Raw genomic sequence first — 23654 nt, forward strand, 5'->3', positions numbered from 1 at the left:
CTGTACCAAGTTATTTTAAGGGTGGGGTGGGTGGGGGGGGGGGGGATTGTAAAGTGACTGGTGTTTGTTGGGAATTGTTCAAGGAGAATTCTCTTTTGGTTGTCTCTGTTGTTGTTGGTCTGAACCACAGCGACCGCACATTAGTAAACCACTGGATGGATAACACAGATGAGACTTAAAGGCATAAATATTATGCATTTTCAATGCCCTCATCTGCTTGATTAAATCTGTTTTAACCTATTTTTTGTTAAATTGTTTGTTACATTGTTGACCTGAGGGAGTGTGCCAGTTTACCCGATGTTTGTGGCAGAGTGGAGAAGGCCATTCACTGACTGGCCACAGAGAAAAAGGGGAGGAGTTTGGTTGTCTCACTGAGCTGCCATAGAAATGACACACACGCTTAGAAATTCAATTACAAGCAGGTCCACGCACACAGGCTTTACCAGACATGTACCATGGAGTGCACAGAGAGGCACATGACATTTAGGGAGAAACTCAGAGTCAGTCAGGCATTGTTTGCATACTTTCACACATACACACACACAGACTAGGAGATTAAAACACACACAGGTAGAAACCATGGCGTTGTATCTGGTTAGCTGAAGCATCAGGGGAGAGGATGGCACTCTTCTTGTATGGCGATGAGGACAATCTGGATTTGCAGAACGAGGATAAAGAATATTTTTGTTTGCCAAAACATGACAGCACAGAGCAGGAAGAAGAAGAAAAGGAGAAGGAGGAAGAATATACCAGTTTTCCCAGTGATGGAAGGTCTGAAGGGGATGAAGAAATGGATGAAGAGCAGCAAGTTCTGTGTGAAGGTAGCAGTGAGATGTGACTAAATCTCTTGATGTTACTTTTGTTAATCCTTATCACTCAGTGCAGTAAGACACCTGTTTATACGATTTGGAACTATATAAAAATAACAGACGCCATTTAACCTTCCTGTAGGCATCTGTAGGCTATCATATCTCCTGTGGCTGTGGTTTCATCCAGCGGGTACTCTCCCTGATGTTGATTATTTGTGTGTTTGGCTTCAACACAGCACGGTTCACCTGACTGCTGGGCTGACAAGTTCAAATATGGGCTTGGCTTTTCATCTCAGCTGTGACTGTTGTTTTTGATATGAAGAGCCAGCAGGCTGCAGTTTGAACTGCAAACGCGCTCGTTCTGTGTTTAATCCTTCTAGGGTTTGTTTCAGGGATCCTTAAAACGAGATGAGGGAGAAGGATGTGCATCATGAGGGATTTGCACATACACTCTAATGCCAATTTGTTAAGCAAGAAAAAAAAGTCTCTTCGCATTAATGTTCGATAATGTGTGAAGTGTTTGGTCAGCGCGTTTACGTCGGCTGCTGTTACATGGATATGTTTTGCAGTGGCTGTTAAGATAAATACGTGCTGCTCCAGCTAAAGACGTGGTATTTAATGGTCTACACAGGCTGTGCTTGGGGTATTAATGTCAATAACAGGGCTTCCTTTCTGTTTTCTTTTCTTTTCTATGAACCTGTGTGCTACAATTAAGGTTATTATAATGTCTGTAACTCCAGACTTCAAGCGCACCCACTACTTCTGCTGCACACACAAAACCGAAGGCCACGAGGGTGTGCTCACGGGGAGGTTTGATTACATTATGGCTCTAAATACAGAGTCACCAAATCAGATATCTGTGTTTAAGGTGATTGTCTTTAGTCCTACATATCTCCAAAACCCACATAGTTTTCACAGCTGCTGAATAGGACCACTTGTCTGATGTCCCCTTTCCTTTGTCATCGTCTTGGAGCAAAATAAATAGAAAGAGATGGCGTGTGCGTGTCTTAAGTTACCCAGACTTTGGATAACATATCAAGAAAACATCCTGCTCACCTCTCAGAATTAGGTTACGCTTCCTCTTTGATAATCCAGGTTACAGTCACCTTCTCTAACCTGTGCTGTTTGTCTTTAATGCCTGTTTCTCACCCGACTGGCTTATTAAAGTCAGTCAGTAATAGACAGACTTTCTGTAGTCAGATCAGCTTTTGTTAGTCAAACCATCCTCACTTTTTTCAGCTTAGCCGTTTGATCTGGGTGGAGTGTTACCATGGAACCAAGTCAGCATGGAGAGTTTGATAGATGGGAGGTAAACAGGCTGCACGCTCACTATCCGCAGCAGAGTCCTCTATTAGGCCAGATATCAAGTAAATAAATGTCTTGTGGGTGTTGTGTCTCTGTGTCTGTGCGTGAGTGCACGTACACAGGTTTCCTCATACCAAATTATTCCAGTAAGTTTGTGGTTCAGCAACGCAAACATGAGAAAAGACTGAGCGTGGATGTTTCTCTTTGTGTATGTGTGTGAGACACACTTGTGTCTGACAGATAGTTAGCCTTTTGTGATCAACCTCTTTGAAGTGGGACTGTGTTTTCTTTTTTTCCATTTATTTTTAGTATTACTATCAAGGTAGCTTGAATATTGGCATGTCAGTGCACTAGTGCCATCCATCCATCCTCCACTTATGCAAGTCAGCTCACAGCAGGCAAAGCAGGATATTCGACGTTCTTCTCCCTACACTTTCCAGTTCCTCCAGAGAGATCCCAAGACTCCTCTCAATAGAGATGAGATGCAGCAGGTGCATGATTCCACATGTGCATGCCTGGAAAACCTCCAAAATGAGGCATCCAGAAGGAAGCATAACATTCCTGAACCTTCTCAACCGGCTCGTTTTCACACAAAAAGGCCAGTTGAGGTTTCAGTCCATATCTGTAACTCAACAACTTCTTTTATGCTGAAACGTGACCCAAGCAATCCGGATCGTGAGAGAACAACACTTCCTGACTTTAGAGATCCCGTGTTTAATTAACTTATAATAAACTTGTAGTGCTAGCAGACAAATGTGGGTTTGGTAATAGTCCTAACATTATATGTACTGAACCTATCCGCTTATCATTGTCTCTGTAAAAAATGACACAAAAGGCACAAACGACAAAAACAGTAAAAATAAATAAATAAAAAATAAATAGAAATAAGATGCAGGGTTTAGGTGAAGACCTGATTTGAAATTGCCCGTGAAACTTTTGGCAAAAAGTAAAGGGCAAACAAGCCAAGGTGCCCTTATTTAATCAAATAAAATGCCTTGGTAGTGCTTCAACGTTTCCTACCTTTGTTAGCTTACTTAGTTAAGGATTTAATCCATTATTAACTTCTATTTCCATCAAGCATCCTTTTCCTTGTTTCCAGCAGTCATATGAGGACTGCACCACACAAGGACATGAAAATCTGTTGTTTACATTGGCCGGCTCTCTTTTGCATTCTGCCAGAACGTCACACAGTTTAGCATGTTGATGAAATTACTTATTAACAATTTATTATTGGTTACAAATAACATAATTTATCTTGGTGAGCTTACCGACATATTGCAAATCTATCAGTGACAATTTATGGGATTACAACTAAAATAAGCCTGATCAAAAAGAGATGATCTTAAAATGGAGTTGGTACCTTTTTAGAAATGTGTGTAACTAGTGGAGCTTGATGGCTCCATACTACTATGATTTGCATTTGTATAGCTTACAACATTTACATTTTAAAGGCTCCCCTGGGCCTGAGCAGGGGTATGGGGGTGAACTGCAGTCCTTTCAGGCTGAAACTTGGTGTGAAAGCATTCTTCCCTGCCCCCGAGTTTCTGCTGTTAATGTGCATTTCCACAGGAATTTATAGCAATGTTCATTTATGAAAGTCTCACTTTTCATGCAGTAGAAACTTAAAAAAAAAAAAAAAAAAAATCTGCACTCACAAGTGAAGATACTTTCTAAAAAGGTTGCTATAATTTTTTTTTTAAATCAATTTGAATGAAACAAGTTGGTATCAAGGAACAGACAAGCTGGTTTTGTTGTTTTATGCAGGTTATCTGTCTATGAATCGTTTCCAAATTAAACTATGAAGTCATACAGATGTAAACTCCTCTGTTTGAGGACTGAGGGAGTTAATAATAAGCAGCATGGCTGAGGCGTGGCCCTTCACTTTGACCTCTGTGTCACTATTCAATAACTTATCTTTTCTGAGTCATTTGCTAGGAACAAAAACCCTGAGCTATGCAGAGGGTCATTGTTGGCGTATTTATGCTTTCATGACTTTAGTGCTGTCAAGTCCAGTCTGCGCTGTGTGCTGCACAGGGCTGTAAAACCGGGCATATGCATGTAGATAAATAAAGCTAATGCACTCCACACCCACAGCCCACACCCGTTATAACTATGAGCCGTATATGAGGCCTTTTCTTCCAACACATTATTGTACAAATGTCTTAATGCATGCTCAATCATCCAGGTAAGTAAATCCCAAAACTGGACATGTTTATAAGTATTTACTTTTATACAGGTCATGTTTGTCAGGTATAAAAATAGAAACTAACTCCTTAAAGCATCCATCCTCTTCCTATTATATTAAATGTTATATTTAATTTTCTTTGGCGGTATCTGCATGTATGACAAAAATGGAAAATCTTTAAAGAGGCAATAAATTGCCCAAAAAGCTGCCCATAGTGCTTTTTTCTGGCTTGAATGATATGAAAGCATACATGAAATCAGCCTAGATTATGATTTAATAACATGATTTATATTATAGTCAAAAAAAAGAACTGTTAAAGCTTCTGGAAATGTTCAGCACTCAGTTGCTTTCACTGTTTCTGTGTCTGCAGTGTTGTGTGCTGACAGAGTGGGCCAGATGACGAAGACCTACAGCGACATTGACGCTGTCACTCGACTGCTGGAAGAGGTAAAATTCAATAAAGTAGAATAACCAGGAACCCAGGACACTGTCAGAGGGTCTGCAAGGCCATTCGGTCACATGGTGTTATGTCATAGTCAAAACGCGGGCGGATTTATCAGGGTTGCGACAAAGAAAGCAACGTCATAAAAGCTGTTTCCATCGGCTGATATTCAAATGTAACTTCATCCTCCTCAGCTGACTGCGCTGACCAACAGAATGTAAAGCAGGGAGGAAAACAGGGTGACGTCACTGTTAAAGTATGAACCTGAGCAACCGGACAGCATTGTGAAAGCATGGCTTAGACAAACAGCACCATCACCAAACACATGACTTCCATTACTGCGAACGCAATTAATGTCAGATCTGTATATTTCTGATCATGTCAGTTATTTTTATTTCTTGTAGCACATGAAACTATTGCAGTATTTGCTTTGCTAGTAGCTTTTAATAGTACAATAAATAGTCCTGTTGATGTAGTGATAGAAACAGGAGTGGCTAGTTAACAATAAGCTTTTAATTATTGCCTCATGTTGACTGACGGGAGTTTTCCAGTGCGGCTGATGTACAAAGGTTTCCTTTTGAGGTTCATATTTAGTGATTTGTGGATATTGTGTTGCTTTTGCCACTCTCTTTTGTTTTGTCCTTTTCTTCACTGATGTATTTGAATTTACCCAACATTTAAAGCTGGTTTTAGTAATTCTGATACACGCTAAGAAGGGTTGTCTGGTGTAAAAACTGTGTTAAATCAAATATACAGATCCTTGAAACCCATTTTTCTAATAAAGGAGCAGCTGAAACAAGCATCTATATATTAAACTAGGCTAATGGTTGAGGGGTTTAGTTTACGTAGACCTGAAACAGGGGGAAATTACTAACACGGGTCTTTGCAAATGTTTAGACTATTGAAATTCATTTTGCTAAACGCAGCTTTGTCTCTGCAGAAAGAGCGTGACTTGGAGTTAGCGGCTCGCATCGGACAGTCACTGCTGAAGAAAAACAAAGCCCTCAGTGAGAGGAATGAACTGCTGGAGGAGCAAGTGGAGCACATACGAGAGGAGGTAAACAACGAATGTGTGCTCATCAGTGCTTCAGTATTTGGTGGTGGGAACTGTGTAATAATGTATGTCTGTGATGAGCTGAACGTCCTGCATGCCCCCCCCATCTTCTTCTGACGTCAGTCGTCTCCTTATAGGTGTCTCAGCTGCGCCATGACCTGTCCATGAAAGATGAGCTGTTACAGTTCTACACCAATGCAGCCGAAGAAAGCGACGGCGAGTCGATTACCTCTACACCGTAAGTCTCCTTTTATTACCTCCTTTCCTTGCTGCTCAGTATATTTCCTCATTGTTCCAAAAAAACAAAAACAAAAAATTAATTCTAATAATATCACATTTTAACTTAAGGTTCTTTGGGTTTTAACAGGTTTTTTTAATGAAAATATATAAAGTCTGTTGAATGACTTAAACTAACAAGCACAACTCTTTCCTGTGTGTTCACAGCGTCCGTCCCAGTGAACCAAGTGTGTCATCACCAAACTTTTTCCCCCTGGAGTCGTTGCAGAAGAAACTCAAGGATTTGGAGGAAGAGAATAAATCATTGCGATCTGAGGTTTGGTTTTTTTTGCACGATAGTCTAACGCGCATGCACTAGAAAACTACTTTTCTTCTTCTTTTGACTACTCAGTATGTCCTCCTTCACTATATCCATGAATTTCCACTGTCATCTTCCTCTTTTCCTCCTGCCTGACGGCTCCGTCTTCAGCATCCTTTGTCCAGTATATCCACTGTCCCTCCTCTGCTCATGTCCAGCCTTGCCTCTTTAACTTTGTCTCCAAAATATTCAACTTGAGCTGAGCTGTCAGTCTGAAGTACTCAGTGAATGACTCAGACCCACACGGCGTTCGGTAACTGTTTAGTCACTTTTATTTATATGTCACACACCCAATGTGTTTAGATCGGCACTGCTAGTTCAGCCATGGCCAGTTTTCCAGCTGGCTCCACGCTCACACTGCCGGTCCCCGACATCACTAAAAGGGAAAAGAGAGTTCATCAGCCTAATTCCCTTCACCTGGACCTCAGCCTCCCTGACACTGCCCCTCGAGCCCGCTGAGCCAAAAACCACACCCCTGCCACATACTCATTTCTGACTTGGTCCATTCTGGTCACTTCCATTGAAAATCTTCTAACTGGCCCCCAGTCTTTTTGTCAGTGTCTCCAAACCATACATCATAGCAGGTCTCACTACCATCTTATAGATTCCCTATAAAAAACATTCATATAAGAAAGTCTTATATGAATTATAAGCTTGATCTTATCTTTGCTGTGATGTGAAGTTATTTTCATTTTCCCTCCAGGCGAGTCATTTGGAAACAGAAACGATCTCCTATGAGGAAAAAGAGCAGCAACTTGTCAATGACTGTGTCAAAGAAATACGTGAGTGGCTTTTTTTGTTTATTTGTTCCCCCCCCCACACACACACACACACAATCACAGTCACTCTTTAGAAGCAGTGTGGCCATAAGCTGTATTTTGCTGAACACCTGTTCTCATTCCCAGGCGATGCCAACCTGCAGATTTCCTCTCTGGCTGAAGAGCTGGCTAGGAAGACTGAGGACGCCTCCAGACAGCAGGAGGAGATCACACACCTCCTCTCCCAGATAGTCGACCTCCAGAAGAAGGCCAAGCTTGTACGAAAGTCCCGATCTCTGTCTCAGATTACATTAAACGCTAAAAATACTTTGAATGCAGTCGGTTTCACACCTGTTGTCCTGTTTTGTCTGCCGTGTTGTCAGTATGCTTTGGAAAATGAGGAGCTGACTCAGCACTTGGGTGCAGCCAAAGACGCCCAGCGACAACTCACTGCTGAGGTAGGGCAGTCCAGGGCCTGGTCACCATGGCAACAGCACTGTGTTTTCTGCATTGCCAGCTTCTGCCAGATGAGGCAAATTTGTAGTGTGACAGTTATATATATTCCTGCCATCAGATTTGTATTTTTTGTTAGATTTTATGATTTTAAAAATGATTACTTTATTATTAGGATGCTAATTATAAAGTAATCATCTTCCACATGCTTCCATCAACACATGTTATTGGTCCAGTAGAGATGCTGCTGATGGCTTCTCCTGTCTTCACATATTATTATATCACCAAATTTAGCACCCACAGTATATTGTCCTTTTTAAAAACATATTTTATATCATAATAAAACAGCATGCAAAGCTCAGTCTCTCCGAGAAGCAAATTGTATGAAAATCAGTCCTGTCACTGTTTAAATGTAACTGAGAGATAAACAGGAGACAAATGACCTGCAGGCTGGAGGTGAAACACTCTGCTTCAGTGCGTTTCATTTTCTTCTCTGTAAAGCTCTTCCTCCTTTCTTCACTTTTAGTTGCAGGAGTTGCAAGACAAGTATGCAGAGTGTATGGAGATGCTGCATGAAGCTCAGGAGGAACTGAAGAACCTGAGAAATAAAACTCTCCCGCTCAGCACGGCGAGGCGTTTCCATTCCCTGGGCCTGTTCCCGATGGTGAGTGATGGAGTTAAATTTTTAAGGGTTTTTACAATGCAAAAGAAATGTACGTAGTTAGAAGAGAGACTGTCTGTCTGCATCACAACATCTTCAGTTCCCAAGTAGCAATTTGTTTCTTCTCCAGGACTCACTGGCAGCAGAAATAGAGGGCACCATGAGGAAGGAACTCCAAATGGATGATCCAGACGTAGAAGAGCAGAGGTACATATCCTTTTTTTTTTTTTTTTCCTCCACAGTATGATCTGATTCAGATGTTAATCATTTGTAATAATCTAAAAGTCATCCATCAACTCCATGTTTGTGTGTCTGCAGACTGCATCCGAAGCGAGTTTTCCAAACGGTGAAAAACCTCAATCTGATGCGTCAGCAGCGTTCTTCTCTAGCCCCCTCTCCTCTCAACATCCCAGGCTCCAATCAGACTTCATGCTTCACCTCAGGGCGTTCCAGCAGGGTGGGCACGCCACGCTCCAACTCCATTTATGGTAGTGAAACAGGAAGTGGGATCATCCTAGACAACAGGACTAGGAGTATCCTGGAGACGCCTGATGACGGGTATGGACATCGCTCCCGCTACGGACCGTAGATTTGAATGATGAAGCATAATGACCTGATGAAATGTATTTAATTTAGAAGCATCCCAGTTAGGTAATTAACAGAGTGCTCATTTGCAGCTGTTTTGAAATTTGATTAAGGTTCTCATTTCAAAGTTTGGCAAACACCTTGTAGTTCCAGTTTCACAAATAATTTCCCGTGTTTATTTGTCATATATGACAGTAAGTTGAAAAACTTAGTTTCTTCTCTGATTCAAACGTTTGGATTATTTTTCCAAATGACTTGTGAGGATTTTTTATACACTTAAGAGTGAAATAACACAATTATTTAAGGTTTCTTCTTATTTTTCCCCTTTTGATAGTGAATTAAATTAAACGATCATTTTATTATCTCAAAATAGAGATTAACTTTGCAAAAAACTGTACCGCTGTCTGTCTCCCTCTTCAGGTCAGAGGACTCCAACAAGCGCCCCCCTGGTACCCCTGGGACTCCGGGCAGCAGGGACTTGGAGGCAGCATTGCGTCGCCTGTCGCTCCGCCGGGACAACTACCTCTCAGAAAAACGATTCTTCGAGGAGGAGAGGGAGCGAAAGCTGGCTTACCTGGCCAAAGAGGAGGAAAAAGGAGGACCAGGAACCCCAACGGAAAGTTTGTTCTCGCTTTCCTCACATACCTCAGTTGGAAGCATCTGGTCGGGGTACTCATTCACACCCAGGTCCTACCTGCCGGAGAAGCTGCAGATTGTAAAGCCGCTAGAAGGTGATTATTCCTCTCAGAGTCACAAGTCCTCGAATCTTCCACATGATGAAAAACTAAATCAGAATTTCAGCAGTGAAAAAGCCTTTCGCAATGAAAATGAGATTTTGAAGGAAAAACACAATGAAAATCAGAACCAGGTGCAAAATTCCAGCCTCACTCCTCCCAGAGCATGCAGCCAGGGCTGTGAAACCCAAAGTCAAGCAACTCAGAGTGAGAATCAATACCTGATTTTTCACAAATGCAATCAGTCCAAGATCTTTCTGAGCGCCTCACCAGATCCTAACAAGCTGCGAAGGAGCTCCAGTTTGATGGAGCTGAGCAGTTTCTCAAGCTCACAGCCTCCGCTGGCTGTAGCCACAGGTCTGCTGGAGAGGTTGATGCAACAGGATGGTAGTTTAAATCTGCAGCACTCCTTTTATTTTAGACATACGCAGTTGCGCTGCAGCTTTGAAATATAGGTTAGCCTGCTGTGTGTGGAGCAGTGCACTGGTTCGAAGGCTGCAGTTTAAGAATGAGAATAGTTCAATGAACGTTGTGCACACAGTAACTTATACAAAGTCGATTTAATGATTTCTTTTCCTAATATTTTATTCAAGTGTTGTACTTGGATATTGGAGCGTGTCTCAAACTATAAAGTTGTGCACAGCCATAATGTGTTAAAAAGCCTACCTAGCACATAACAACACATGCTCACTGACACATTTGCAGTGAGTGATTTCCTGTATGGTATTTGAAATGCACTTTCTGTATTTTTGAACACATGCTGAACATGTTTCTGATGCCTTGTTCTAATAGAGGAGCTTTATTTATTATTTATTGAATTCTTAGTGTTGGATTGTAGATACAGAGCAGTTATCACTATATTTATAATCTCAGAAACCTGTTTTTGTTAACATGTACTTGTTGTGACCTCTTCAATCATCCATCCACTCTCAGTATTGTCCAGTGGAACTGAAAGCTTCCTTACATCTTGTACGATGGCACCACCTAGTGTCCAAACTTGAAGTTGCAACCATTTGCGTCATAGGACAAAAATGTGTTCTCCAAGCACGTGAACTTATGAAAATGTAAAAAACAAAAAGAGATGGAAATGTTTCATTTCAAGTCTAACAGCGGTGCAGAAATAAGAAGTAATGTAGAAACAATCTCAGGTGATTATTTCTTAAATGTTCATCTGTCTTCATAAATTTCTGAGCCTTTCATCAGTGTCATGATGCTGTATGTACTGTCCACCTCTTCCACTCGTCATTTGTTGGCCTTTCAGTTCACTTTGGTCTTTGCACTTTACTCTTGTTCTATTCTCCTTGTTTGCTTTCTTTGATGATTTCTTGAATAAAGTCTTCATCATTTTCCACTTTCCTTTTCTCTCATTTCTTCTGCGTTTGTTCTTTTGCACTGGCATCTCTCAAAATGCATCTCTAGTAGAAAACCATTTTTCTAGACTTGAAATTCAAGCAGTCCGGTGTGCGAAGACATTTTGGCCTATAGACATTCCTCCTTTGTCGTGACATCCACCCTCAGTGCTGTGTGCGAGAGTCTCTGTGTGCTGCATAAAGAAACGCTGTGACAGTGTTATAATCTAAGAATGTGCATTTGTTGCATATGTATGCGTTCTCGTCTCTGCTTTGGAGCTTAGCCTAGTTTATATATGTGTATATATAACGTACTGACAATAATTTTCTAGTTTTCAAGCACATTTCAACACATAAACAACACCTACTGAACATAAGTGACGTCTTCGTGTTCACCTGCAATAATCAGGTGCTTTTAGAGTTTAAACAGATGTAGTTTGTTTAACCTGTGATCATTGAAAACTTGATAAGAACATATCTGTAATCGATAATCACAGATTTTGTGGTACTTTTTCTGTATGCGTGTTTAAAGGAGGTCACGAACTTGTTAAAAATAGCTGAAGCTGCTGTTGATTTTCGTGTAACTTGAAGATGTGTTTTTTCCTAGGCTCTGCTACGCTCCACGCATGGCAGCAGCTGGCTCAGCCTCACATGGGTGCTCTGCTGGATCATCGGCCCGGTGTGGTCACGAAGGGCTTCCGCACTTTGGCGCACGAACAGGAACAGGAACAGGAGGACAGCTGGCAGCTGGACCAACCAGAGGAGGATGAAGTATCATGTGACTCATTTAGAGCCGTGCTAGGGGAGAGCCCTGCTCCCACGGATCTGCCTCGCTCTACCTCTACTCCCGCAGTCTGCCGCAACAAAAATGGCAACATTGAAGAAATCAGCCAGTCAGACGCACTGAATGGAACGATCTGCGCGGCGGCAGAAGCAGTTCAGGGAAATGATGGACATGTTGCAAGCATGCCCTTTCCTCTCTCCAACACGTCCCCTTCCTCTCCGCTGCCTTTTTCTCCCGAGATCAACGGGCATGTGGACCCCAAAGAGCGCCAAACCTTACAGCCAAACACTGTGGACCGCATGCCTGGTGAGGGAGCCTCTTAGCTGGGGTTACAGCACTGCATCAAACCATAACACCTTCATGTTTGCCCTGGAGCATGGGGATAAAGGGGACGAGGGTGAACAGGAGGGGTGGCGGGTTTAGGGGCAGGAGAAAGGATTCATTGGACACGTGACAGCCCATCCTGCATGATCACGCTCATGTGTACACACCTGCACACGCACCCACCCCAGGAGCTGTCCCCGTGTATGCAGCCAGCGAACGGCAACGAGACAGAGTACATGTTTTTATTTTTGTTCTTTCATTTCCGTCATTTTCCATCTGCAGCCTTTCTTCTCAGTTCACACTTTCTTTTGCTGCCACTTTTTTTCCTTTATTTCAGCCAATTACGCTTACACTCAAAGTTTTTCATCTTTTGCAAAGTCTTTAGTATCTTTAGGTATATTCTATAAAACATTTTAGACACTATTTAGGAGCAGGAGGGTTTAATATTTCATGCTAAGCTATACTGTTTTGTAGCACACAAGCACGCAGATACAGAAAGAAATTTGGCAGGTCAAGTGCTGTTGGGGCAGCTGTTCGAGTCACATGAACTCGTAGCGCTTGCGGCTAGCTAATATTGGAGCCTACTGAGCAGCTTTGGTGTGGAGGACTGCCGTGCCATTGATATTCTCTTGTCCCAGAGTACAAATCTTGTGGGAGTGGGTGGCTTTAACTTTACGGCTACGAGCCAAAAATGAGAGAGAGAGAATTTAAAACCCAAAGCTTTATTTTTATTAAGTCAACATGGTACCATTTAAAATGGAGAAGAGGCGCAGACTAGAATAAACCTTTGTAAGTGTTCCCAGTACAGGGAAACACCGAGAATAATAAAACAAATTAACGCAAGAAATTCAAGTGAACTTAACCCTAGAAAGGGTGTAAACATTGTAGTGCTATAACTGTAATTAATATGAATGTAAAAGCAGAGCACAACTTGAGAGGCATGGATCTCTTTATTAACACTAAAAAGTTAAAGTGTTGCAGTGAATCAGCCCCGTGTGGCCTTGGTTGTAACTTTAATACCACTGCAATGAAAAATCTGCCTCATAACTTAACTCTTCTACCTCATCTAAGTGTTTCATAATTTATAAAAGATCAAAGTGGAATAAACGCATCTTTATGCTTTAGGTATACAAACTGAATATTCAGTCACATCAGATGAGTGTGTGACTGATTCAGCTGCTGCTTCTTGTTGTCGAGGCTCACCCTTAGCAACTACATTTTCACAACCAAGGCTATTAGCTGGGATAGACTTCGAGTTTCTCTAACAGAAACAAGTATACTGGGGGGGCTAATGTTAGCTGGGGCTTTCGCTCGGGTCCTGTACTATGCCCACGGTCTATTTTCTCCACGTTGTTGTTAACATTTTTTTTGCCTCGTTGTGTTTGGTCTATTTTGTGTCAACACTAAAAATCTTCCCCTCTCTTCTTTTTTTTCCTTCCCTTCCTTTCTCCTCCAGTTCTTTTCCCAGGGAAGTGTATGTCCCACACTAGCTCCACATATACCTTCACCACCTGCAGGATTCTCCACCCCTCTGATCAGCTGACCACTGCATCCCCCAGGTAAAGAATAAATAAACACATCAACACTTAAATACTTCATTGATAAACCTTTGTCTTTAGCCTGATTTGTGTAATGATAAACAACAGCTGGCAGTCAGACATATTGTTTTGTACTAAATGGCAGACCTGAAGTAGTAGGTAATTGAACGAGCCAGGTTTTCTCTGATTTTCATTCCAGACAGGGCTTCTGTGTTGCCGTAGACCTGGCGCATAACGCTCAATGTCTTGATTGGCTTAACAGGTCATGTGACGAGGAAGAAGAACTGGAGTTGTATCACATGGTTGTTATGGCCGAAGTAGAGCAGACCCATTGAGTGCACCTACTAGTGTGCGCATGGGTGAGGAAATGCATGGTAGTGCATTTCTAAAGATTTGCTGGTGTGTGAAGCAGAATAACTTTGGGGAATTTGCACCGTCTCTCTTTTGTCTGGTCAAACTTAGTGGGCAGCGACTTGTGGGCAGCTGCGTGAGGCAAATTTCACAAGCACTAAACTGTGAAAAAGCTCTGCAAACACAAACATGTCATTTTTAAAAGCTGTGTCCTCTAGTTAGTCACTGGACAGTGTGCTTCTTATTTGCCTCATAAGTTTCCCTGTTAGGAAGCCGCTTTGTAACTAACAAACCTGACATCCAGGAATCCAATCACTGATCCAATCTGATTAAATCTAACTGTGTTATACTCGGTGGAAATAAACTAAGCAAAGAGGTCCATTTTTTTTTTTTTTTTTTTTGATTGAACAAAGTGTTCTGAGAATTGGCTGAAAGGAGATCACTCACTTTTAATGCTTAAGGTCAGCTTTCATCTTGGAGTCAGTTAGTTTACAGTCTCAGTTTTTCTGGCACTTTTCCTATTAGATAAATGTCACGTGACGGTGTACTCCCTGCAGAGCGGTTAAGGGCTACAAATTGGACTGCTGTGCTTAATGTTTCTTCACCATGTATACGGGGCTTGATTAACTAACTTTCTGTGTGATTAAATTGACACATTGTTCACACATTAAACAATCAGACTTGATGTTTCTGAGTTTTAAGAGTACAAATCAATGTGCAGACTTGAGCTTAAACTTGTGTGCACGGCTCAGTCTTCCAGAACAGGATAAGATTTAATAGTCATATTAAAGGCTGGTGGTGTCTGTATAATTTTGGTTATGCTTACTCATCATTTTTCTTTTGTTGTCCTTCCATTCCTCTCCAGCCCAGCCATGGCTGCGTGTCAGAGCAGTACCTGCCCGGGCACGCCTTCCCTTACTGCCTCCCCTGTACCCTTCTCAGCCCCACCCACGCCTTCCTACACACCCTGCTGCACACCTCGCCGCCTTTCCCTCTCCCTCTCCCTCGCCGAGTCCTCCACCAACCTTAGGGACTCCACTAAAACCACCAGCACCTCTCTAGGCCTGGTGCGCCTCCTGCTGGAGAATGGAATTTCTGCCTCAGTGTACAACCCACGCAGCTGGGACCGAGGGCTGGATGCTTCGGCAGTGTTGGGAGGGGTTCAAGCACAGAGGTGCACAGAGAGACCGGAGCAGGGTGGAGTCAAGCACCTGGGAAAACGTCCAGACACCCTCCTCCTCCTTCAGCCATCCAGCCCACCCAGCTCACCTCACTCCAAATCGGCTTCCTCGATCGCTACAGGCCCCATGTTTCAGTTCAGCCCTTCCGATGACGACCCGCCGTTCTACGATACCTTCCTCGCTTCTAAGCCGGCTCGTACAATTTTGAGGGAAGTGCTGGGGGAGGCAGAAAGGGAGAAGGAGGGCCAGGTGGACGATGACAACCAAACAGAGATGATCAATCTGCGGCTTGTGGACAAACTGAAGAGTTTTCGCACCCTTTCCCCACATTCTGCTTCAGCTTCATCTGGAAGTACTCTGTTAGGCCCCTTTGGTTCTGCTGGACTGGGGAACAGCGCACTGGGTGGGGGGCTTCCAGGACTGAGGAGGAATCGAAGCTATCCCGCCATGGTGGGGGCCAGCATGGTGATGAAAGACCCAGGAGGCCCCCCCAGCACAGAGATACTCATACCGCATACGATGCAAACCTCACATACACAACAACTCACAGCGCACACACAGGAAACGGGCAAAGTGCAAACAAAAAAGAAGACACTGGTCACAAAAGGCGTGCACGTACCACAGACTCTAAATGCACTGGAAATGGTCACATCGCAGACGATAATACAGAGACACACCAGGCCAAAAGGCGAGGTGGGGGATTCGACCACACACGACCAACACAACGATGAAGAAACCGGGACATAATGGAAGCATTAAGCGTATTACATCATATTACAACACACAGTCTCGCGTATTTTACAGAGCAGTACAGTACTTATGACACGACCACACGTGCACAACCACACACACTCATTTACAAAACAAAACAGCATAAGCAACTACACCGCAGTCATCTCTCCCGGACGAAAAAGGTTAAAAAACAGATGAGTGACACAGTCCAACTACAATTATTCATCTTTCTAAACAGTCATGATAAGTGAGCTGGGATGGAAATACTGGCTAAGAACTGTTACACTGTGTTATACTCATATTCTGTCAGGCCAGACTAATGATGTTGCCTTCTTGTCTGTTGTAACTGCCCAGTATATTGGACATACAGTATACTGTGTCATATAGTATAATATTAAAGGCCCAATCTGGTGCACGTGTCGCCCACGTTACCTGTTTTTGCAGAAAAATGTAACAAATTCTTCTTGATTTATGCAGAAACTGGGGTTCTACACTGTACTGTTGGACTACACAGTCGGTGCATTCACACCACCAGATGTAATCTTTACTTTTAAGATTACACATGGCCATACACCAGATGTAATGTGTATGTCCTATGTAAACCTGCTGATACTACAAACAAGATACTCCTCCAGTTTTTGGCTTTGCTTTCTAACTTTTAACTTGATGTGCAGCCAAGGAGTGTTTGTCGTGTCCAGTCCAGTGTTGCCAAAGACCGTCAGCCAAAGCGAAACTAGAAGAGCTTCAGTTTAGGAACTGGAAGAAAAAAGTTTTGAATGACTGTGATTTCTGCAGTGACGACTCATTAAATGTAATCTGCTCGATATTTAAGTCGCGGTTAGAGACAAAGGCAATCTGACTAAACTAACATACAAACAGTGGTCCTATTAATGTCTTTATTAAAACCTTTCAGATCGTGCTTGTCTCTAATTGTGACAGATGTAGTCCAGACTGCATTTTATGAATGCTACTCCTGCATTATGTGTGTGTTGCAATGCAGTGGAGTTAGCTGAAAGCTATGCTACGTAGCAGTGGCCATGGCTCTAGAGATCGAGATTATTTTCTGCCAGCAACCCCTCCCCTCTTTGTAATTTATACTTTCAGAGAGAATCCAGATTGGGGCTTTATGTCCTCTTGCTGTGACTGAATTTTCTTATGTGCCTAAAAACAAACATACTGTATGTCTGTAGAATATGGATCTGCGTTTGTTTTAGTTGATTACTTCATATTTTATGTTGCCTTCATTATTATTATTATTATTATTAATATTATTATTATTATTGTACGGTATGCAGTAGAGAGGGTACATAAATGTACCTATGCCAATTTAAGGTGTTTGTGGCTCTGTTTTTGTCATTTAAAAAAATTGGGGGGCGTTTGATGCACATGTGAAGGGGGATACAGACCAGGTCTAGATACAGACATCTGCTAAAGCACTGTGACTACAGACCTGCAGAGAACACGAGTACTCCCCCCCCCCCCACAATTTTGGCTCACCTCTGTTTTTGTATTTGTCTAGTCAGCTGGAGGATGACAATGAATGTTGGGTGATTTGATTGAGATTTCGATGCATGAAGTGGTCGATAACATTTTAAGTCCTGCAAAATCCAGATGGAAGCTGCCACATTGCAAAAACCTCTGCAACACGCTAACCGCTGAGCTTTCACCGTAAACCAAAGTTATATGCTGGTGAATACTGGGAGGGACCATTGTCGTGCAGGCTTGAAGTTAGTTTCCTTCATTTCTTTTTTTTTTTTTTTTTTGCTCATATTGCATGTGCCCCTTGTAGCAGAATAATTTACATACATGCTGACACCTTTGTTATTTATTCTGTCAAGCATGCGCGGGAGTAAAAAAGGATTAAAGCAATATTAAACAAGACTTGATTTCTGAATGTAACTGTAAAAAAAAAAAAAAGATTTTTAAAAAATGGAGCGACTTGAAATATTCACGCTGGTTTTAACAGCTTGTTGTTTCGTCTGCAACAGTTTCCTGCTGATGGTTTGGTGTCACTGAAGCGGGTCCAGTTGCTGCCGTTTGAACTCACACTTTGATGCTCGCTTATGAAGCGGGGGATTTTTAAGCACATCAACTGTCATATTTTCACCCATCCGATTTGTCAAACAGACTTTCTTTTGTTCATTGCCACTCTGACATTTTGTTGTGCACATTGTTTCCATTAGAGTTCGAGTTTGGGCATTGCACCTGGACCAGTGAGTGTTTAGTGGGATGAATGGATGCTGACCTGCTGTGGTTCTTGATGATTAAATGACTAAACAAGCAAAGGTTTTTTTTTGGTGGAGGGGGGGGAAACGGATACTTAGCAATCATTGAAGTATGTGGATTGTAAAAAGTAAGCACATCTGTCATGACAGCTGTTTAAATGAAGGAATTTTGAGGATTTTATTTATTTTGAAATCTCATAAAAGCATTTGGAATCCTTTCATTCATTATATTAATCAGTTTTTTTGGCACTTATATTAAAATCTTAAAAACATTTCCATTTCTAACAGTGGGTAAAAACCCGACAGTACACTGATGCTGCTCAATGCTTCATGGCAGAGCAAGGTGTTTGTCAAAATCAGACCATTTTCAGTATTTAAAAAAACAAATGATAAGACTGAAGAAACAAGGAGATGGCGTATGTGTGTTTGTGCGTGTATGCTTTGCTTTTGTGTGTGTGTGTGTGTGTGTGTGTGTGTGTCAATTCATCTGAATGTAATTTATGACAAACAGTAATCCGCTGTAGGGCCATACATTTGTGTACAGTATGTTGATTTAAGTTCCGTTTGTGTTAACCTCATGAAAGGGAACTATTATTGCATTGTAAATGTACGCAACACAGATAGTCATGCTAACTTGAAAAAAACGAAGAGGCATTTGAGTTGTTTATTTTTGGGTAAAGAGAGGAAAACTGATGAGTTCTATTCTACAGAACTGACTGTACTGTCAAATAAATAAATAAATAAATAAAGACTTTGTTTTGCTTCATTCCATTAAAAGTACACTTTTTTTTATGTGTCGAATCACAATAAGTCACTTCAAGCTGCTCGACGTTCTAAGGTGAAGAGTAGTGCTGTGTGATTGTGCAAATACCAAGTACATACAGAGCCAATATTACCGACACTAATACTTAATGTTACCTATAAAGGCTGATGGATGCGGTGTAGGGGAGAGTAACGCGTTATCATTTATGAGATCATCAATTTGCAAATTCTGAACACATTTTAATGGCCACATTTTACTTAATAAAACAAAAATCACCTTTCATATTTTCATATATTGAGTGTTAGTGGTTTGGGGACTGGTTGGGGTTGAGGGAGGGGAGGCGAGACAAAGCCACCAGAAATTAGTAATAAATAATGACTACATGCAGAGCGGTGTGTAAACACAGGGCATCATGGGAATCCCCCAGGAGCCAAGGGCTATTGAAGCATAACTGAGGGTGGGTTTAGGGTCACCTGATCCAGCCCTAACTACAAACTTTGTCAAAAATAAACGTTTTAAGCCTAATCTTAAAAGCAGAGAGGGTGTCTGTCTCCTGAATCCAAACTGGGAGTTGGTTTTAAAAAAAGCTGAGGCCTCTGCCTCCCATTACTTTTAAATACCCTAAGAACCATAAGCCAGCAGCCTGGGAGTGAAAAGCTCAATTCGACACATAACTTTACTTAACTTTAGTATAACTACAAAATCTCACCAAAACCCACTAAATTATGCAGAATTATTCACCCCCTGCTTGGACTACAACAGTTTTGTGCATCTGCTGCCAGAGCTCAGCAGCTGGTCCAGGCCTCTCTCATGCATCTCTCTCCACACCTAAGTTGCCAGACCCTTCACTCAAAAAATAACAGCTGCACTCCTTTGACTCTGCTGCCTCGTTTTCTTCTTTATACAAATGAGCGAGCATATTGCCACGAAACGTGTAACACCTTAGAGATCGTCTAGTCAACGGGGTGGAGCCCTTTCATTGTAACTACTTTTTAAGCAATCCACCTGTTTACTAATTTAAGTATTACTGCAGGCATTTCTCCCCATAAATGAACACCAAAGAACAGTAGATGGCACTGAGTTTCTACTGCTTTGGTTCTACTTACAGTTGTATTCCACAGGGTGGCGCTGTCTCTCAGACCCAGAATGGACAGCTGGCATAAACACAAACCACAGCCAAGCCAATAAGCCTTCAGAAAGAAAGTAAACCAGCAATCAAAGATTAAGTGAAGGTCTAGTAAACCCACATGTGCTCCTCTTGGCCTCGATAAAGATCAGCAGATCTCTCCCAGGCTTCTTTCTTTAAGGCTGCTTCAGTGATGCTCAGACACACCAGCATAATAAGTTACACCGTCAGTAATAACGAATATTAGAGCAGCCAAAGGAACATGTTCGGGTGTCCTGCAGTAAATATGATGATCCAAACTAAGATGGAAAATGTGACTATGTTAACGTAATGATTTCTTAAAGATCATGGTGGAGGGATCTCAGCCGAGACAGAGCAATCCTGCTCACTGAATGAAAAGAGAGCACAGATGGATGGGGAGCACCGGTTAGTTGTGAGGTGGGCTTTAATGCTTGGAGAAGCAATGGCCGGTGTGTGTGTGTGTGTTTGTGTGCGCGCTCCCACAGAGGATATGAGAGCATTCTGCAGATCTGAGTCAGCCAGAACATGAACAGATGGAAAAGTAAAGATAAGAAAAGCTTGTGTCGTGATTATATTTGAGTTTAGATTAACAATAGTTGGTTACAGTTCATCATCTGTGGAGGAAGATCAAAGTTACTGCAAACTTAGTGGAAATGATGGAGAAAGCAAAACACCTCCTAAAAACCCCGGCTTCAAACTGACTTGGTGAATCTGTCCTGATGTAAAGTAGCGCCACATCTCCAACTCAATCACGGTGTAATTAACAACAGCTCGGTAAGAACCTCGACTTCAGCAACAGTTCATGTGATCGTAGCTTCAAGAGGCGAATCCCGATGGGGTGAATACTCCAATCTTTTCCACTGTGACAGAAAGCAGAGTACTCAGGCCTCTTCCAGAAACCTCAAACAAACACTACAAAATCAGATAAATATTTTTTTGTGTGATTTGTGATGAAAATGATACGGGCCACTTACTTAGCTTCATCTCTTCCCCTACCAAATTAAATTTGGAAGAAAATGAATCCAAGAGGTGTTGAGTTACTGACTTTTAGCTCACACTTTCACTGGCTGGGAATTTGTACAAGCATGCACCTTTTCCACAAGTGTAGTGTATGCCCTTGGGGTGCAGAGGCATTGCTGTAAAAATATATCATTTAACATAAATGTTTACAGCACATTCAACATCACATTTGTCACAAAAGGCTTAACTGTAACTATATCATATAGGATATGATATACAGTACTGGGCAAAGGTCTTGTGCCACCATTCATTTTATCTAGGAATGTGGGGAATTGTGTTTTTCTATCCAGGTATTGCATGGTGGTTCAAAATCGTACTATTCTGCTTTCATCATTCCATCAGTGTTGATATGATCCAAACACCACTGTCTGAAATGCAGCGGAAATCATGACAGTTACCAGCAAAAATTTCAAATTTGGTTTCATCACTCACTTTATCCCTTTGCTTCCAGCCAACCTCCAACTGAGACAGTTTCTGATGAGGCTTCAGACTCTCAGGTCCTTACTCGCTGTTTTCCTGTTTCTTAAAGAAATGACTGAGACTTTCATCTGCCGTGGATAGCTTTTCAGGCCTTCCCCTTTTTTCTTGTCCTACACTTTACTCAAATTTTCAAGGAAACCAAGCATGCTGACACGCTTGGTTTCTTTTTACTTACTCTTTTGGAATTATCTTGTTGCTATAAAAATACTCTTTTATGCTTTTTAAACTTTTATTTTTGGTATCTTTTATATGTACAAATTAAGAAATTGGAACTAATTATGTATTTTTCTCAAAAGCTGCTGGTAACAAAGTGTCTAAAGATACTTGGTTCTTTGTTAAGTCGTTTGCAGACACAACACTGGTTCATCCCATGAGTTAGGTGCACTTTTAATGATTGATTCATTCATAGGCCACTGTTATATGACTTAACAAACAAGCAGGCAAAGAAAAAAAAAGCAACTACTGAAAATGATCAAATACAAGGCATGGACTGAAAATGTGTGAAAAACAATGTGAAAAGAAAAACTTTGAGAGACCTTCAGAAAGCCTGCAGAACTATTTGAGCAAGAGTTCCTCATTGAAAGAAAGTAAGTTGGGCTCATCAACATAGCACCTTGCTGCAAAGCTTAGACAGTAAACTGAGTACCTCAGTCAAAGACCTTCAAACACTCTAAAGAAGACACATATACAAGTTAATCTCTCTGTTGCCTGACTAAATGTTTATCACTGACTTTGGGTACTTTGAGCCAGAATCACAGAATGCAACAACTGACTCTATGACACCAGTCAGCCAAGTTTTCTTTTAAAAACTCTTCTCAAATTCATTTTGTTTCACGCCACATTTTCCACAGTAGTTTCCCCTCATGACTCATGTTAATTAACCTGAGACAAAACTGGTCCCTCATTCATATTCATATCTGCAGAGTGTGGACACAAAAGTGTAATGCTTCTAATTCTGTAAATATGCTGCAGAAATATACTCCATCCTTTCGCTTCCGCTTTAGAAATATACTCCTTAAACTAATTTGCTGATTTCCCCCCTCCAGCAACTATTTGCTGTATGATCTTAATGTCTTTCCTGTTACGACTTAGTCTGATCACCACATCTGTACAGGTGCTGGGTTGTATTGTCTGCACTGTAACACTAATTTTACACTCCACATATCCCTTGTTCCAGGTTCTTTCACTTTAGAACTTTGTGTTTCCTGTTTGAAAAATAAGGCCCTCCAGGCACCTGTTAAGTCACCAGCAGCAGGAATGTGACCCACTTCCGTTGACTGTGTTTACATGCAGGCACTCACAGGCTGCTAATTGTCTGGTGCTTTCCTCTCTCTCTCTCATTAACACAGTGATGAGTTGGAAGCAAGAACTGCAATCAAGCATTTGTGATAACTGGCAACGAGTCTTTCACAGTTACTGGGAAAGAAATTTATACACAAATATTTGTGTATGTGTTTGTCTTAAAGTTCCAGATTGAAGCTGAGAAAAGTATAACAGCAACTAGACAGAAACAGTGGTAACCTACCTGGTGTGGCAAGTTTTGAAGCTCATTTACGGTTTGTCCCCACTTTGACTACCTCACTTCAACCCCTTTTTTTAGCCATTCAGAAGTCGCCCTGCTGTGTGTTTTGGGTTATTGTGCTCCTGCCAATAACCCAAGTGTGCTTTAGCTTTAAGTTGGGAAGTGATGGCAGGAAATTGTCCTTCATGGTCCCATCAGTTATGACATGTTGTTGACAAATGAACCTAATATGCATCTATTTGGACTGACAGTGAACCTGTCAAAATGACTCCAGCTTGCCAGATCTTCTTCCTGTGAGTTACCAAAATTCTGCTACTTGCTTGTTTACAGTAGGTACTGTAGGCAGCATATGTACGCTAAGTACATATGCTAGTAATATAAAAAGTCTCATATTAGGTTACTAATCATTACTCAAAAATACCATTAGATTAGATAATAGTTTGGAACAGCACTGACACAAACAAACAGTGTCAGAATGATGAGGTTAATGTGGTTCCTGCCCATCTGTAATATTACTAGGAAGTGTTAAATTAGCAGAATAACAGAATTTTTGTGTTTGAATGTGTTATGTTTCTCTTAAAGTACTGCACTGAAGCCTACCTTACCAATTCCATAAGATAAGGTAATGAAATGTGGCACCAAGTTTAAAAAGCACAT

The 23654-nt window shown here is 41.6% G+C and overlaps 1 protein-coding gene across 8 annotated transcripts in view; it reads left to right on the top strand.

The window, feature by feature from the left end:
- Window positions 1-18834, top strand: part of trak1a (trafficking protein, kinesin binding 1a) — a 36711-nt gene extending 17877 nt beyond the window's left edge. For 4 of the 8 annotated variants that reach the window (XM_026183575.1, XM_026183574.1, XM_026183572.1 and 1 more), the window contains 14 exons: window positions 4670-4746; window positions 5682-5798; window positions 5933-6033; window positions 6240-6348; window positions 7094-7172; window positions 7296-7426; window positions 7532-7606; window positions 8128-8265; window positions 8393-8469; window positions 8581-8820; window positions 9268-9578; window positions 11538-12020; window positions 13495-13597; window positions 14793-18834. In XM_026183575.1, coding sequence (XP_026039360.1) covers window positions 4696-4746; window positions 5682-5798; window positions 5933-6033; window positions 6240-6348; window positions 7094-7172; window positions 7296-7426; window positions 7532-7606; window positions 8128-8265; window positions 8393-8469; window positions 8581-8820; window positions 9268-9578; window positions 11538-12020; window positions 13495-13597; window positions 14793-15855 — 3078 coding nt within the window. In that variant the 5' untranslated portion in view covers window positions 4670-4695 and the 3' untranslated portion in view covers window positions 15856-18834. Of the gene's footprint in view, window positions 1-65; window positions 822-4669; window positions 4747-5681; window positions 5799-5932; window positions 6034-6239; window positions 6349-7093; window positions 7173-7295; window positions 7427-7531; window positions 7607-8127; window positions 8266-8392; window positions 8470-8580; window positions 8821-9267; window positions 10929-11537; window positions 12021-13494; window positions 13598-13838; window positions 13936-14792 lie in introns of those variants that run through there. The other 4 variants (XM_026183576.1, XM_026183578.1, XM_026183571.1 and 1 more) reach the window with 4 other exon arrangements.
- Window positions 18835-23654: the final 4820 nt, after the last annotated feature.

Source organism: Astatotilapia calliptera, chromosome 11 (assembly GCF_900246225.1).
Source record: "Astatotilapia calliptera chromosome 11, fAstCal1.2, whole genome shotgun sequence".
In the NCBI taxonomy this organism is placed as follows: domain Eukaryota; kingdom Metazoa; phylum Chordata; class Actinopteri; order Cichliformes; family Cichlidae; genus Astatotilapia; species Astatotilapia calliptera.